Below are 17,349 nucleotides of genomic sequence, written 5' to 3'. Positions count from 1 at the left end.
TCTCCTTCCTTATTTGCTCTTTCTGAGCTGCGCTACAAGCCTAAAACAGTCAGGAGGTATTCTAGACACTGTAGCGGAGGCTAGGCGAGGCAAGTGGAAAGAGTGTTTAGCTTGGCAGTGGAGCTAGCCTTTCGAAATCATGAATTCGCGGCACAATAATATTTCTATCTCGGCTATTAATGAGCCGATTAAAAAAACTATTTGCCGCAGAACGCTCCCTAGAGGACACGTAACAACTTCCAGTGTATAACCAGAATTTGCTATGGGGCCTCGTGAGGGGCCCTGTTTTGAACACCGTTTGGCTGCGCCATGTTGTCAAATTCGCCATCCCTTTATCTCTGGTTGGTTCGTAGGGCGTCTGCGGCCTCCATGATTGGCTCAGAACGCTACCGATAAGGAACTTGACAATATAGTCAAATTCGGGTGTCCCCGATAACACCCTGATGACCCATAAACCGAAACATTAAATGCGTCCCATATGGTTGCCCATGTGGCAATGTTGAGCGGAGACGGTGCAGGCCCCATGATAGAGTTTTCTACAAATATTACTAGAGGGATATCTGTTGCTGGTGTTTACGGTTACGGGAACGACAACCAGGGTGGTTCAGTCAGCATTGGAATGAGTGGCAGTACAGGAATTAGCTGAAACTTCGTTCTCCTGGCTTCAAAAGGGTTCGGGACATTGTAAATTGATCATTTTCAAGTAAATGGTGCGTTATATAAGTGCAACAAATTGCAAAAAGATAAACGCGTGTGTGCTGAGACTTACTGTTTTGCTGCGTTTAGAAAACTATCAGTGCTTGAAAGTTTAGAAGGGACACAGGTTTGCTAAACAACATCGCAGGAACGTTTGAAACCTGAAGGACGAAGATTTGACAAATCCGTATGTACTAAAAACCATCATTCTAGCTCATGGCATTGCTGAATCTGCGCAGCGCCATAGATCTTTCCAGACCCGCCGTGGTTGCTCAGTGGCTATGGTGCTAGGCTGCTGAGCACGAGGTCGCGGGATCGAATCCCGGCCACGGCGGCCGCATTTCGATGGGGGCGAAATGCGACAGCACCCGTGCAACTTAGATTTAGGTGCACGTTAAAGAACCCCAGGTGGTCGAAATTTCTGGAGTCCTCCACTACGGCGTGCCTCATAATCAGAAAGTGGTTTTGGCACGTAAAACCCCATAATTTAATTAATTTAAAAAAATCTTTCTAGAAATTTTTGCGGGACGGGTCCCAAGTCCTCACCGGAGCGTTCGATGCTGCTGACAGCGGTGGTGAAACGGGCCTGTGACCAGGTGACGCTTTCGCTGACTGACACGAAGGAGGAGTCGTCGGCACTTGCGAGCTGCTGACCGCTGCCGCTTCGGGGACTTCGGACCGGGGGCAGACTTCGCGTTCCGGTGCGCTCGGACGTTGACGGACTTCGGCGGCCTGCCGGACTGCGGCGTCCCAACGCGTCTGCGTGGCACACCGTGAGCTACTCCCCCCCGCAAGCTCAAACCATTAATTAGTAGCGAGGAGCTGTGGGAGACTGCCCTGTGCAGCTTCGATCCCACCCTACAGGACCGAGTCCTGAGGTGGGCTGAGGATGTAGCGGAGGCCTACCACGACTGGTAGACGGACTTCTAGCCACATAATGTGGTGATGGACGCCTGCTGGGACTGGACTACTTAGACCTCCCTCTCTCCCCCGGGCTCCTCCCCTTTCTTAAAAGGGCAATAAAGTTCATTCATTCATTCATACCTATAGTGAACAGCAGCAGGCCTACGGCCTTTTGTCAAATGATTCGAAGCGAGTGAAGTCGCGAGTAGACCTGGCGTGGGGTCGCGTACACCGGTGCCCTTGCAGAAACTTCATTGTTCCGAAGCTTCGCTGTGTTATTACACTCTTGGGTATGTTGTTTTGTGACATGGAATAATCGTCACTAATCGTTCGGGCATTTTTTTTTTCATAACACCGCGTGCCAGGTGCGTGCCTCCTTGAATTATTATATGGAAGAGTCATGACGTTGATCGCAATCCGAACAGAAAAGTACTCTACACGAGACCTTCATAAAAAGAGCGTCTGTCGAGGATCATGACTGTTATTGCTGTGGAACTAAATTAAACGTCAAAGGGCCAAATTTTGGATGCTGTAGGTATCTGAAAGTACAGTGTCTTGTGTACCGTTACCATCATGCCTGCGCACCAACTCAATTAACTTTCATTCCTATACAGTAGTCATCAGCTTCATGAGCTTTCGAGAATCACGGATGGTTCAGGAGTCCCGAAACACCACCCTCAAGAATATCTTTTGACTTGTAAGCTGGATGCAAAACTTTTGACTTCGATGAGGGTGGCGATATGGGCTTGTTTGTCGGTCATCATGGAAATGTATCTGGATAGAGCACCAAAACAGGGACGTAAGAAACGAAGACGAAGACAAACGCTAGCTATCAACAGTTAAATTTATTTCCGGGATCGGTCGTACTTATACACCCTAAAAACCACGTGCAAAGCGATATCAACCTTGAAGATATGCACATGACGGCATGAAAGCAATATAAAACCGGTGCATCCAGAAACCGCATAGAAAGCCTAAAAGACACATTGCAAATGCGATCAGCTTTCATGGCATGCACAAATCTAACTTTCTCGCGGACAAGAATATTGACGGCTTCATGATACATTGGTCACCGATTCCGGAAATTAGTTTCGTTGTTTATAGTTGGCGCTCGTCTTCGTCTTCGTTTCTTATGTTCGTGTTCTGCTGCGCTATCTATATACCATTTCTCTTGACTTCAGCTATATGCGCAAAACGATCAGCGGTGTGGCCGTGGGTATATTGTGAAGGCAACAGATACCGTCACCCCTTTGGCATGACGGGCTCGAGGGAAATGGAGAGCGCACCCAGTCTCGATGCGTATCCCGAGGGGTCAGTGTGCGCCATTTCGGACAGCGGGTGGTGCAGACGGGTGCGCGACCCCCGTATGGCCGGCTCGAGCAACGCGCTGCCTTCGACCGTAGGCTCCGGGTTCCGGCGAAGCAGCACCGAGAGTGGGTCCAAAGCCAGGCCTGCGATTCGATAAGTAAAGAGCACAGTCGCCCATGCATCAGCACCTTGCCAAGAACGTTCCAGTGCACGACGAGAACGCCGAGCGACGTTCCATTGCGTCTCACACTCTGCGGTCAAACATAGCAGAATGTACGTCCGTCTACTTACACAAGTAGATGACCGTAGTTATATTTGATGTGCTTCGCGACTACGCTTATCGTTGCGATAGCAAATATATATGGACACTGCGCGAATTTCTGCCAACCGCGGCCGTTGCCGTGGCCGTGATGTTCCTTTAAGGTCCAAATTCGATAACATCGCGACCGCGCGCTATATGCTGTAGGAGCGATCGAAAGCGTGCGAGGGTGAGGAGAGAGGGATGATGGCTCGATCTCGCGCGCCCAAAGGAGGTCGGCGAGGGGGAAGGGCGCCGTCTTCCGTCGCGTGCAAGGCCGCAGGGGGTGGGTATAGGTCGCTCTACTCCAGCTGCGGCTGCGTATGCGCGGACCCTATCTTGAAAGCGTTCTACAGTGAGTACAGAGTCTAGGTGCGCCGAGGGCTGATGGCTTCGTGTGCGTTGTGTTCTCGCGGCCTGATTCGCGCTGAAGCGAGTCGCAGCAAGAAGGTCAACTCGCTCTCTGCTGCTGCCGCTCTTCCTCGCGCTAGCGTTTTGACAGCGAGTGTCCGCGGTCATTGAGTGAGATGTGTTCATGTGTCGCTGTGCGCGCATGAGAACGTGTTTCTTACTTTAGTTAATAAGTCAATAAGTGAATGTTTACAGCAGTTAATACAGCTGATAAGAGGACTAACCTTGCTTCGTATAGCTGTCTAATAATTTGCTATCGCAATCAATGCTTCGCCTTTCGGGCGAAACTGTGAGTTCTTTCTGAAAATGGTTGACCGATAGAACGATGAAGCAGTCGATTTTCCGCCCCAAAGCAATACCCTTGCGCTATTATGACAGACGTATTTGTGGATGTATCTGGTTTAAAGTTAACCTCGTTGTGTTATTAGCATGCATAGAAAGCTCTGTACATGAGCGATTCCGCAGTTTTCTCTGACAGCGTACTTTTTGCAGCTTCCTGAGTATGCTACACCCTTAAGGCATGAATTTACGTCACGATCTGATATCTGTAATAATTCGTTTAGACATTCTCCTTCTTTATCTTTGCGTGGCCGGGCGCTTCCTTGCGAGAACGTTACGTGTGCACATAGCGTACCTGATAAGAAAGCAGTCGGAAGCAAGTTGAGAGAAAATGTACAAACGAATGATGACTAATATTGTTGTGAGGGAAAATTACGTACTAACGGATGAAGCGTGCTTGAGAAGTGTTAGATGTGCATATATACTGGAGACGTATGAACAAATCCATTCATATATACGCAACAACTGTAGTACGTAAGATGATTCCTAAGTAAGACGATTCGTAAGTGTGCCGGTCGGCCAGTCCCGGTTGCCTACTAAATTGCAACCTTTGAAGGACAGTTGTTGAGAAAGAAGCTTGTGCGTCCAGTGCCTCTCTTTTAATCAGATAAATATTCACATTAATTTCAAGCTCTCTCACTTATATGTGGACTGCAACAAATTTCACATCTACGTCATCGTTAGTGTTTTCATCCTTGGCGTTTCATCTTCTATGAATGCCTGGCGAACAACAAGTGTGCTCACAAGACACGCGACGCCAGTAACTTACCTCGCCACTTTTGCTAAATGACCTAAGTGGACAGCAGCAAGAAAACTCCACCATGGGCATATATTTTCCTGCCTTCCCCGTCTTTTATTAACGTATAAAACAGAAGATACAAAGCGCAATAACGATAGCTGAAGTTCTTTTTTTTTCGTTTTATTTCGCATGTGAGCAGCGACCTTCGCCAAGGAATGTCACAAATATTTGCTTCGAATTTTGCCCTAACCATAAGGATAAAGATGAAAAGGTTTCCGCCAGAAGATGAGGGTGTGGCGACGGGACGCTCTGGCAACGCTGTAATATCGCACTACGGATAACTTCGCAATGGGTAGTCGCTCAAATTTATGCATTGTTTCCATGTCATCACTCCTTTGCTGATCACAGCAGCGAATGATCTTCTCATGCCTGTAGCACAAGAGCGCGTCAAGAACGTTAATTGAGCCACACGCTGTCTGTCGCAGGCAAAATGCGTTTAGGCAAGAGTCAATACAGTTTGGAGCACTTCTCCACTGCACGTTCTTCATTACAGTGGCGATGTCATGCTGATTTCATTGGTGTTCCTAATTTATTTTTTTTGTGTCTTGGTGATTTGGGAGAAGATTATGCAAATGCGCTATTTTTATAATGAAGGTAGAAGGGGAGTGGGTGGGGGTTGTTGCTCCGTATAAAATGGCACGGCCGCGGCGTACAGATTGGGCAGATATTTCCTTTCGCAACAAAGTTTGTTGCGGCTTTGTAGGGATGAAGGCGTCTGGGGGCCTGCGATAATTGCCCAGAATTCAGCCGCAGCGGTAGGCGGCGTTCTCGCATGCGAGCGGTTGCCTCTCACCGGCTGCCTGCGTCCTGAGCAAGCTAAGCATGGTGGCTGCTTTCTTGCGTGGTTGCATTGTGTCCAGCTGCGCGAGGAGTCCTGGAAGAATCATTTCCTGCGAGAAAATTTTTGTTTATTGTCCTCGTCTCTCTCTCTCTCTCTCTCTCTCTCTTTGTCTTCACGGTAAGTTGATAGAAATGGGTATTAGTTAATCGAGAAAGGAAGAAAGTCTAAAAGCAGGTGCACATGCATTCGCTCTGTTTAAATATTCCTCCGTAAACTCTTAATATTGTTCCACATGAGCTCGGCCAAGTAAATGGATCTTAGTTTTGCAAGATTGTTCCGCTCATTAAGTGGAGCCTGCGTGGAACTAACGTCTTTCAGCGTAAGTTCTTAATTACTTCGGTCCAGCTTCTTGCCACCGTTGTTACTGTGCATCACTCTGATTTTTTTTTTTACAGACGCGTTTCGCCACGCGGAACATCTTAATCTCGTTAATGTGTTGCAACAAATGCTTCCCAACTAAGTGGAACATATGTTAAAAAATTTTCCACTTATAGGAACTTACAGGGAACGAGGTTAAGGGTGCGCGCACTCTCTTGCGACGCTACTACCTTAGTACACCATGCACTTTCGCACGAACCTTGCTAGCACCAAATATGACCGTGGTGTTCGAAACAGCCAATGCCGTTTCAGGCGCCAGCGCCAGATCTGTCGGCACACGTGCACGTGGCTATTGGCCCACAACATCATTGCTGTCTCTAAGAACTGATATGTATTACCTTAGTTCTCACCTCGGTATTCGTGTAGCTTGATCGTTAAACCACAATACTTAGGCATCCAGAGAAAAGACGGGGAATGCGGGAGATGGAAATTCAAGACGATGAGCAAAACGTGAACAAGGTGAATGCAGGAGCCAAGGTTTCGACAAGTGGACTTGTCTTCTTCAAGGCAAGTCCACTTGTCGAAACGTTGGCACCTGCGTTCACCTTGTTCACGTTTTGCTCATACTTAGGCACGTTTAATATCTGTGAGCAAAAATTCGACACTTCTTCAACGAATCGACGATTCAGCGGGCTTACCTTCAGTTTTTCCAGCAAAGCCATGGTGGCACGAGCAGTTGTAAGGAAAGCCTGCAAAATAGCCAAGTGAAACCATTATACGAAAAAAGGCAAGGCGCGACAGAGGACTTGCAGCAGTGTCGGTCGGTAAAATCTTTATGTGTTTGTGGCATGTCCAATAGTTTTGTGCGTGGGTGGCAAAGGCTAACTATACTCTTTCCTTGCGTGCTTCAGTTAACGACCACATCTAGAGTACCGCGTTTAAATCACAGAGGCCCCGGACTCTAGTCAGTTCATGTGGCTGAATACAAATTTGCTCCTTGTCAGTAGCATTGAGTAGGATAAACCTGCGCGAGCTAGCTCTTGCCGAGGTCGTAGGATTAGCTTAAGATTTCGCACCGTACATTATTTCGTGAACCCTCTGTCCATCTTTGTGTAGCTTAATATACACATTTAGGAACAAAAGTGGCAGCAAATTTCCACGTTTGTGCAATTTTTGAGCTTAACTATTGCAATTAGCCGCACTGCCAAAAATTTCAACTTCATGTCGACCTCTTGAGAAGAAATGGCGAAAGGTATCGAATCGTGAACATGGTATGAGCTAGCAAATATTGTAACTTTCTTAAGTTAATACGTATTGGGGCCCAGTCAAAGGAAATAAATCACTTTAAAAGCTTGAGGTTCAGTTCTCTCTGACTAAATTCGACATGATACGGCGAGTTCTAGAGGAACACCAGCGAATTGGAAACACTGAAATGTTGCGCAATGCTTCATACTCCCTGCGTTCTCAGTCCAGCTTGTTAAACCCTAAGCGACTACTGCATAGTGTTCATGGTTACATGTTTTCACCTTCAACGTTATTTATTGTCCTTTTATCTAGATGAAGATATCTAGAAAAAAAAAAGAACTCATAAGCTACCAATATGAACTACGGGGTAGTCTGAACAGGGAGGTTCGCGAATACAAATACTTTGGACTGTTTATATCTTCAGATCTAAGATGGAAAAGGCATGTTTCTTTACTAGCGGGAAAACTTTATTTTATAGTCTTTGTTCGTTAAAACAAATGTTAAAATCCGCCTATCCTGATACCAGAATGTTAGCCTGCATTTTTCTTATTAGACGAATGTTAGAGTACGGTATAATTAGTCGGTTTCCCCACACCAATTCAGGAATAGCGAAGTTAGAAAAGGTACAACGCAAGGCAGTAAGATTTCTCTACAATAAATGTGACCGACGCACTACTACTTCCGAACTTGTCGCTAAGGCTGAAATCCCAACGATCAATAAACATGCGATAGATTTAGGTGCACGTTAAAGAACCCCGGGTGGTCGAAATTTCTTGAGTCCTCCACTACGGCGTGCCTCATAATCAGAAAGTGGTTTTGGCACGTAAAACCCCTTAATTAAAGATTAATAAACATGCCAAATTCTTACGACTCACGTTTCTTTCTCAACTTTTAAATAACCTAGTCAAAATCGACCGCGACAGATATGTATCACTTACACAAACATGACTAAATAGAAATAAACGCATTAGGCACTTGACAATGTGCAGATTCCAGGGAAACACTTGTCGTTATTCTCTTTTCCCTGCACAATCCGAGACTTGAACTCCTTTTTTTCTCGCTCGGATTACCACGCGGCATAACTTCACAATGTATTTAAACATAAGCGTGCAGGCCCGTTTCATAGAGGTACTGCAACAGCGACTTATAGAATGTGTTGTCCATAATTCACCTTTCACCACAGGAGATCGTAAACTGCACGTATAATGAATTCTTTACAAATAAAATTATCCGAGTTTACTTTCTAACCTAGCCGCAGCAGCCTAGCGCACATTATTCTGTATTTATGATGCCTGTGTATTTACAGTTGTGAATCTCTTTTGTGAATATTCTTGAGTAGTACATGCACTTACTTTTTGTATTGATTTCCCAGTCCTGTCACAGCCTCAAAAGCTTAGGCTAGCCATATGTGTAAAACAAACAAACAAACAAACAAACAAACAAACAAACAAACATAAATATCTATAATTAATAAATAAATGCTGACAGGACGGTTTTGATTTTTTCAATTTTTCTTTCTTTAGTTGAATGAGGATCTTGGAGCACGAAGCGCTAGAAAGAATACTGGCATGACTCTGAACGCCTTAAATAACTTGGCTATATTAGCTTCTCTACAAACCAGGGACCGAATTCACGAAGCTTTTCGCTCTTACGTGCTCTTTGTCATTACAAAACCGTTTGAAGCCACAATAACAAAGTTCGTGCAAGTCAGTGTACTACCCATTATTCATATCTGGTTGCAACCGCCACGTTGCAGTTCTCACAGAGATTTGCGCCGAGGTACCGTCTAGTACCCTGTGTAATCAACTGTATGGGGCATTGTATTCTGACAAATTTCGTTGCTTTGAAAACGCTTCTGTAACGTTCGGTTTTCTTATGCCCCCACTTGGAGTGTAAGACTGATTATTAACATAGACAATCAATCAATCAATCAATCAATCAATCAATCAATCAATCAATCAATCAATCAATCAATCAATCAATCTAACGAATAAGAATGATAAATAAATCGGCGAGGTTGTAAGAATTGCATCTTCCTTCAGCTTCAGTTTTCTCAACGAACCCACGGGCGGCAAAGAGCTGCCGTGGCATACAAACCAGTAAGTCTCGTATGACGCCCGGCCATCGCGTTCTCTGGCCTGCCTCTTCAGTTGACCAACGTCTGTCGAGCTCCTGGAAAAGGATGACACATGAGTTTACGGCAACGTAAAACTGAAAAAAAAGAAACGCCGGAACGGTGCATTGTTAAAAAAATACAGTTTTGTTTTTGTTTTTAATTACTTGTAGCATGCAGCCGCTACGCACAGATACACTGGTTAGCACAATGAATCTCACATTCCACAAAGGCCTAAGGTTTACACGAAGCTCGTTATCTTGCCCTACTTGTCTTCAGTGTACTAGTTTACTTTAGCTGTATCTTTACGGTTACTAAAGTACGCTATCAAGGAAGCACAATGAATGTCAGGTTCCTGAAGGGCCTAATACCTTCTAGAAGCTCGATATATTGTTGTATAGCCTAGCGCACGTCTCTTCGGTGTACTAGTTTAGGATATTTGGTGCATCTGTATGGTGGCCACTCGATGTTTTCACAAACTACTAATGAACGCAGAAGCTAAACGGAACAATTACAACCTTCGAACAAAGGTTCTTGCGCTTCATCGGGCGTTTCCGAGATATCTGGGGCAAATGGTTGCGGTCATCTCAACCTATTTTGTGCGCTCACCTGCAAACTGCATGCCAGCTCCTCATACAGAAGTCCAGCATCCTGCAGCTTGGCGTTCACGAGGGCCAGAGTCGGCCCGATGTATCGTCTGTCCCATATCTGCGAGTCGCGGTCTCTGATTTGCATATATAGACAAAGTAGTTCGACTTGCTTATATCGCAGTGATCTCCACGCTTTTGTATAGCTGGCACTGCCACAACTATCAAATGGGCAAACTACAGTGCAACAATGAACACTACTTTGAGTGCAATTGGCAGACATTACGAAGCCGCGGACGGAAAGCTTGCCGTTAAAGTTGAAAAGGTATGTAATTACCATATATTATGCAGTTGACCGATGTAAAGCACGTGCATTCGAATGGTGCAGTTCCAAGAAATAGGTTGCGCTAATACATAGCAAGGTTACTGTTCGAAAACCGCCAGCGCATTAAATGTAGATGTCGTCGCCAGGACACAGTGCAATACTAAGCCAACAAAGATTGAACATCCGTGGCCGGGCATCTGAAGTTCCCCTGTGAGAAGGTGCCAAATTTTATTTGTAGATATAAATAATACACAAAGCTCTCCACACGCATGTTTTCCGACATGAAACCGCCATTTCCTCACACCTCATTGATCGTTGTCTACGTTTATCAGTGACTAGCAGAGTTAGTAGCCAAATGGTTCCCATGAATGCAATTGCGAAGAAAGCTGGCAGATGTGTGGGGTCTTTTAATGAGCATTTCTTGCCTTGCTTTTTTTTCCCTGCATTCTGGGGAGATTATTGCTGATTTCGCGATCTCTTTCACTGACGACTTATCTCTACTTACCGCGAGGTATGTGTGGCTATACTTATAAGGATGATGAATAAATGATTGAAAGGAAACTACACCGAACTTTTAGCTTGGTTAAATTGAGGCACTCTATTGAAGCAACCTTGACAAAGCCAGGAGGGCTGTTAATTGTCTAATTTTCATTATTAGCAGCGTTGAAATAAAGCATAAGCAAACAACGAGTGCGCCCGGTGTTTAGCGGATATGACGTAAGTGTCAGCACGTCATCTCCGAGATTGTTTAGAGCGCCGTGGGCAGCGCCTCATCTCGGAGGTCACGCCGAGGAGCCGCGCGTTTTTGGTCATGCGTCACTTCCGGCTGGCGACAATGGTGACGTCTCTGTTTTTTAAAAATGTTTTGAGTATGGAAAACGCTAACTTATGTGACCTTTGCGTGACGCATCCACTCGCAATTTCAAACGTTAGATTTTGCCCGGGAGATGGGACATATTTACACCGCTTGAAAGGGGTGGGATTTGCGCGGTCCCAAATTTTCGTTGCACTTTGCTTTTAGTTCAAGCGGGTGTTTGCCGAGTTGGTCCTCGAGAACCAACTACCGAGACACCCAACTAATGACTCACTCACGTGGTAGGCTCGGCGACAGACCATCTGCCGAAGAACCGCCTCTTCGAGCCCCATCACCCACGCGTCTCGCTCGTCTTCGCTGGGAGCTGCGTGGAGGCGAGTGACGTTCCTCGCGTGTAAATTGGTCACCCGTGATTGTAAAGGCTGTCGTGTTCTAAACACGTGTTGGTGCAGCATGTGCGCATCGTGTTTGTCTCCTAAACGTAATTTAAACAACCACAACGTGCAAACACTTTAAAGAGACCTAACCATACCGCGCCCCTTTCTACTCCGTGCTTAATTCGTTTGATTTCTCTTTACAGCTTTGGCGGCGAAGCGTGATCCGTCAGCAGCCGTTCACGTTCTGGGGTTTCTTGGCGGCGTTTGAAAAAGTGGCGCAGAAGGACGTGTGCTATAGAGCCGACACTTGTTTCCACTTGGTGAAAAAATGTTTAGGAACTTTAATTGCGAAGTCAGAAAAAGCTTGCACTTAAGTGTTTAGAATAGAGAACTGCTGGGCTAGCTGGTGCAACGTCTCGTACAAAGTGGAGCGCTAAGGTGGTACGGAAAAGGAGAGTATACGTACACACGCACGTACTGACGCACGTCTTTCCCGCATCTTTCTTGTTCATATATACCCTCCATTTCCGTACCATTTTAATTAGCGCTCCCCTTTGCACAAAACCTAAATCTATGTTTGACATTGTGCTTCGTGTCGGGAAGCTGACTTTAACCACCGCAGGCGGTGGTGTAGCCAGGAGGGGGAAGAGGGGCCACACCGAACACGTCCGCCCCCCCCCCATCTCCCGGGACAATTCCGTCCTTGGTCAATGGGAGTTACCCCTGAAAAAAATTTCTTGCTACGCCACTGACCGCAGGTCTGATTAGTTTAATAATAAAGTGACACTGCGCACATTCGGGGTGCATTTCGTCTCTAACATGACTTTCGACACCCGGCATAATTCACCCACCTTGAAATCTGTACTCTCGGCCTTCGGAGACAACGGAAAAACCGTTGGGTTCTCTGGGGTCCTTCGTCACAATGGCACCCTGTGTAAAATTCGTAGAGCAGGCTACGGTCAGCGTGTCGCACGCCATGTATGGATACGCAATCGCAGCTCCCTGCATATGCGAAGACCATAACTTTAACTCTTCAGTCGGAGAAGAAGAAGAAGAAGAAGAAACTTTAGTAAAGAATAGTCCGGCAGTTCTTGATGTGGTGGCCTCAGGTGACGGCTCGAAGTTCTTGGACTCGAGCGGCATCTTCGGCTTGCCGGACGGCCCAGAGCTGGTCTGCCAGCTCTGAACTTCTGATAGCCGCCTCCCAGCGGCGGCGACGCCTACGGAGAAGGTCCCCGGCGGCTCCCGCATCCGGGGCGGCGTCGGGAAGAACGGAGCTCGAGCCTTCTACTCTGGCAACAGCCGCGATTATGGACGCGTCGCCAACGGAGCTGCTTTGATTACCGTTGTTGCCGGTACACTCCCAGAGCATGTGTCGCAGCGTTGCTCTGCGTCCGCATGTTTTACACGCGTCTGTTGGGTACAAACGCGGATAGCAGTGGTGTAAGATAGCGGGGCTAGGGTAGGTGTGTGTCTGGAGCAAGCGTAACGTCACGGCCTCGTTCCTGTTCAGTTTATCGTGTGGTGGCGGGAATTTGCGTCTTTCGAGTCTGTAGTGTTGGGTGAGGTCTCTGAACGTGGTTAGGCGATCGCCCCACGCCCAGTGTGTTTCTTGTTGCTGTGTTTCTGTTGTAGTGTCCCGATCCGGCAGATCCGATGCCCCGCTCTCAAATAAATTTTTTTCTTCCTAACCACGGTTTGTTTGAAGGTCATGGTTTTGTAACGAGAGTGTGCGGTGATCGTTAAAGAGAACTTATGCTGACAACGGTGACGATTCCTTTGCGTGGGCACTAGAAGCGCTTCGCACCTCGTTTGGTTTCCTCGAGCTAGGAACATACTGATCATCGGTCGCGTCCTCTTGAACATAAAGAAAGGTGTTGCCTCGTACTTACCAGGAGATTGATGCCGCCGAATTTAGCTAGCAAGCCCATTCGTTTCCGCCTCTGGTGATGTGACTGCAAAGAGATTGCATGTGCTTGCTGCTATAACAGGACGCAAGAAAGATGCAATAGCTTTGCGTTAAACATGTTTTTCTCTTTTGGACTACGCTTCATTTGCTTTATCCATTGTTTGAAACTTTTACCTATGCTGCCTAAGGAGGCGACTCATGGCCTCACTTTCATTTTACGTGACTGTTTTGTTACGTAGAACCTTGTTCTGGACCAATTAACTCAGGCTATGGATGCAGGCTAATAAATTGTTTGACTTCAGATCAAAAGCACACGACTACGAAGTAGACACGTAAGCGGGGCGGTATAGATGACCGTTTATATGCATATTTGTCTGTGTGACATAACCACATCAAGAAATAGACGCATGGATGAGGCACCATCTCTTCTTTTATCTACCTTTTTATTTATGCTTGTATGACTCCGTGACTCAGCAGAAGCCAAAATAAATCCAAAGAAAGCTATCGCTTTAAAAGGAGACAATGAAATTGCAGTGGTTTTGCCGAGGCGGAGGTTGCTCATTCGACTGCAGGTCTAGACAGAAATTGTATGATCACAGATGCGCTGTTATTCAAGATTGCAAATGAACAAGATACCGCGGGAAGGGCCTCAAACTACGGCTGCCTCAGTTCATTAAAGATTAACAAGATGCTGAAACCAACGTGAAGCCATACGTAAAAGGTAAAGAAAAAGGGACATGATGTAGCGCACAATTAAACATCCAGTGCTCCCTGTGTGTAAGCAGGCTGCCCTAAAATGGTTTGCATTATTTGACCTTCTCTGTCGGTCTCTATCTTCAATAGGGAACTGTAACTGAGCGCGCATTTCAATGTATTGTCAACCTGTGCAAATCCCGTCCTGCGAAAAGTTGAGAGACCGCCAAGTCCTTATGACACAGTTGTGGTTGGTTATTGAAACTCACGCGTAAACTTCGAAGTAATCTATGCTTATCTCAATGCCGAATGAAGAGGTGTCTTTGAAATGTACCTCTCTTGTTGTGGTGTTTCTTTGTTGCCGCACTATAAAGGATGACTTGTATTTTTTTAAAGCACACTTGGCTATGTTCCCCGATACAACGCGTTATCCACAATGAAAGGGTCACAACAAGCCTGCAGCGAGCACCTTGAATCGGTAGAGCATGCCGTTGCGGTCGTCGAGCACCACCCAGCACAAGTGCCAGCCGCTGATGGAGCTTGTCCAGACACTGAGTGGTCCTTCCATGCCGTCGAGGCCGGCGCGCTCGGCTCGAAACTGCTGCGGCGGGCCCCTTCACTCGGTGCTCGTTGCTGGAGGCCATGCGTTGCCGCCCGGGCCCGCTTTCGTCAGGTTGGAGCCCGACGAAAGGGCGCGACACCTTGACCCTGCAGCCATGGCTGTCGTTGTTGCTGTTAACCGAGAAACGCAATGGCTCATACCCACTGTGGCGGTTTCGCCAATGTTCGTGCGGATGGATGGATGGATGGATGGATGGATGGATGGATGGATGGATGAATGAATGAATGAATGAATGAATGAATGAATGAATGAATGAATGAATGAATGAATGGATGGGCGGATGGATGGATGGATGGATGGAGATGGATGGATGGATGGATGGATGGATGGATGGATGGATGGATGGATGGATGGATGGATGGATGGATGGATGGATGGATGGATGGATGGATGGATGGATGGATGGATGGATGGATGGGACGATGGATGGATGGATGGACTTTATTGAGGTCCCTCGGTGCGCGTGATTAGCGCGCAGCGGGCCTCTCCCACGTCGTGACAGAGAGGCCATGCCCCCCCTCCGCAGCGTCGCGGGCCCGATCGGCAGCCCAGAGCTGTGCTTCAAAGTCTGAGCTGCCTAGAGCTCGGCCCACTCTTCCTTGGTGGTCCTGGGCCCCGGCGCCAGGGGGCGACCCCAGAGCATGTGAGCCAGGCTAGCTATGTGTTTACAAAAGCGACACGCATTGTGAGGGTGCGCGGTCCGGAAAGATTTTGTGATTTCGTACGCATTAAACTGACAAATATAAAGCTTACGTCATAGTTTTAAATGAGCGAAATACGATAAAGTCTATGCTGTGACAGTTGCAAGAAAAAATGAGTGAAGCCTGAATTGAGATATGCTAAAATAATGATGGTAAAGGGGCCAGATGTAAGTGGGCTGTTGCTTGGAATCAATAATGAAGTTGTGGCGGCGGCGCAAACATCCCTGTGACTGTACCCTAGAGTCGAAGCTCCAAATGAGAGGATAACAGGAAGTGCCCGATCCAGGTCATTTTTGGGAAAGGGAATTTTGAAAGAATATTTTTTCTCATTATGGTTGTCGTTGTTGCCATTAGCCAAGCAAAACACGTACGCTACTCATGCCCACCTCGGGGCTTCGACCAAGACTCAAAAGAATTATTCTAAATGACGATCGCATATAAACTTTCAGGAAATGTTAAAAAGTAAGCGATGCTGAAAGATAGTATTACATGCAACTTTAAAAGAACAAAAACGATGGGAAAGTAAATCGAGAATCGTTTCAATCAATCACTAATGCGCACATGCAAGTGAGGAAAATGTAACAGGGAGATTATTTATATTCGCCAAGGAAATCCTAGACAGTGAAGCAAACATTCCTGCGTCTGAATAAGTGAATTCGGGTTTCAAAATAAAGGGGAATAACTGATCAGCCATAGTTTGAATCTTACTCAGCTAGACCAAAGGTATCGACACCAACGTGACAGACGTGTTGATGGATGGATGGATGCAAAACTTTAATGGAGGTCCTGAGGTACGCGACTGGCAAAATGGATTTTTCGAGCATTTCCTTTTGTTCTTGTTTTATTTTTTTTTTCTGTCTAGTAATTTTACGTGTGTACTGCATAGCGCTCTTCGCGGGCATTGTCGTTTTCTCTCCACAATTGATGGCATACTCCTACGTGGAGACGATGGAAAGATTAAAAAAAAAGATATCTTGTTCTCAACCTACCAATGTGCAATAAAAAAAAAAAGAGCCATTGCACTCTGTGAAGGGGGATGACATGCGAAGCTGTTTAGCATACGACACAGAGGTGGCACATAATTTTGAACATAGGTACGGACTTATTTAGTGTGATCTTTATATACATTCGCGTGGACGACAGGACTGCCGCCCCGAGGAGCCGGAGGGAACTAGACACGCGTGACGTTTCGGCCGGACCGCCGCAACGGGAGAGCGGAAGGGAAGGAAACTGGATGCACAAGCACTTGGAACGCCGACAAAGAGAGGGCGGTGCGAACACATAGGCATGGCCGACGCGGGTATAAGTGTAGTATCTATTCTTATCAGTTTAACATCTTATCCGGGTTGTATTCGTGCCCGAAATATTAAACTTATTTTTTGAAAGTTGGCGCAGTGCTTAAAGCCTGCTTCATTTCCGCCGCGGGTCGGCCCGGTATTGCACCATCTTCGGGATCGGCCCGTGGTTTTTGGGTCTACGGACATCGATCCGCTGGAAACTAGCCATATGCAGCTTCGCTCCTAAAGAAAAGAAAAAGAAGGAAGAAAAAAGAGCATCAAGAAGAAAGACAACCCCAAACTTAAGCATTAGAATGGCTTGAATTTAATATAGGGAAACGCGTCGTTCTGCGTAGAAGCCTTGTCTCCCCCGTGCCTTAAATAGAGTCGTGCCGGCGTCCCTCACCGAGCGTTGCCTAGGCTGTGTGGTTTGTCCTTGGCGTTGGGATGACTGCGTACTTTTTTTTTATTCACGAAAACATCAGTACTGTGGCCGGTAGCGAAAAGTTATTTTGTTTGTTTGTTTGTTTTTTGGGGAAAACCAATTAAGAGGGGACTCAGAAGCGGAATACTTATATGCGTCCGCCAGTCCAGGAGCCTTTTACTCTGACTTTCGCTTTTCTGCGGGGAAACGCTAAATCTCTGCCCACAATACGAAAATGAATTCACCGGCATCATTCAAGCGACCTTGTAGAGCTATCTTTTCTTTTTCTTACTCGAAAGAAAGTAAAAGTTTGCGGAAAATGCTTTAATCGGTGAGAAATTGACATTTT

At 46.5% G+C, this 17,349-nt stretch overlaps 1 protein-coding gene and 1 pseudogene across 3 annotated transcripts in view; one reads left to right on the top strand and one right to left on the bottom strand.

The window, feature by feature from the left end:
- LOC135913949 (oxysterol-binding protein-related protein 9-like) overlaps positions 1-14,736 on the bottom strand; it is a 39,566-nt gene extending 24,830 nt beyond the window's left edge. For all 3 annotated transcript variants that reach the window (XM_065446650.2, XM_065446649.2, XM_065446651.2), the window contains exons 1-10: positions 14,446-14,736; positions 13,267-13,329; positions 12,226-12,304; positions 11,276-11,361; positions 9,881-9,979; positions 9,256-9,330; positions 6,612-6,662; positions 5,548-5,644; positions 2,886-3,050; positions 1,243-1,455 (exon numbers count right to left, since the gene is read on the bottom strand). In XM_065446650.2, coding sequence (XP_065302722.1) covers positions 1,243-1,455; positions 2,886-3,050; positions 5,548-5,644; positions 6,612-6,662; positions 9,256-9,330; positions 9,881-9,979; positions 11,276-11,361; positions 12,226-12,304; positions 13,267-13,329; positions 14,446-14,544 — 1,027 coding nt within the window. In that variant the 5' untranslated portion in view covers positions 14,545-14,736. The remainder of the gene's footprint in view (positions 1-1,242; positions 1,456-2,885; positions 3,051-5,547; positions 5,645-6,611; positions 6,663-9,255; positions 9,331-9,880; positions 9,980-11,275; positions 11,362-12,225; positions 12,305-13,266; positions 13,330-14,445) is intronic.
- Positions 14,737-16,586: 1,850 nt separating this feature from the next.
- On the top strand, positions 16,587-16,767 carry LOC135913975 (U2 spliceosomal RNA; annotated as a pseudogene).
- Positions 16,768-17,349: the final 582 nt, after the last annotated feature.

The sequence above is a fragment of the Dermacentor albipictus genome, chromosome 5 (assembly GCF_038994185.2).
Source record: "Dermacentor albipictus isolate Rhodes 1998 colony chromosome 5, USDA_Dalb.pri_finalv2, whole genome shotgun sequence".
In the NCBI taxonomy this organism is placed as follows: Eukaryota; Metazoa; Arthropoda; class Arachnida; order Ixodida; family Ixodidae; genus Dermacentor; species Dermacentor albipictus.
Note: the sequence above shows the minus strand (reverse complement) of the source record. Positions and strands in the feature narration are given on the sequence as shown.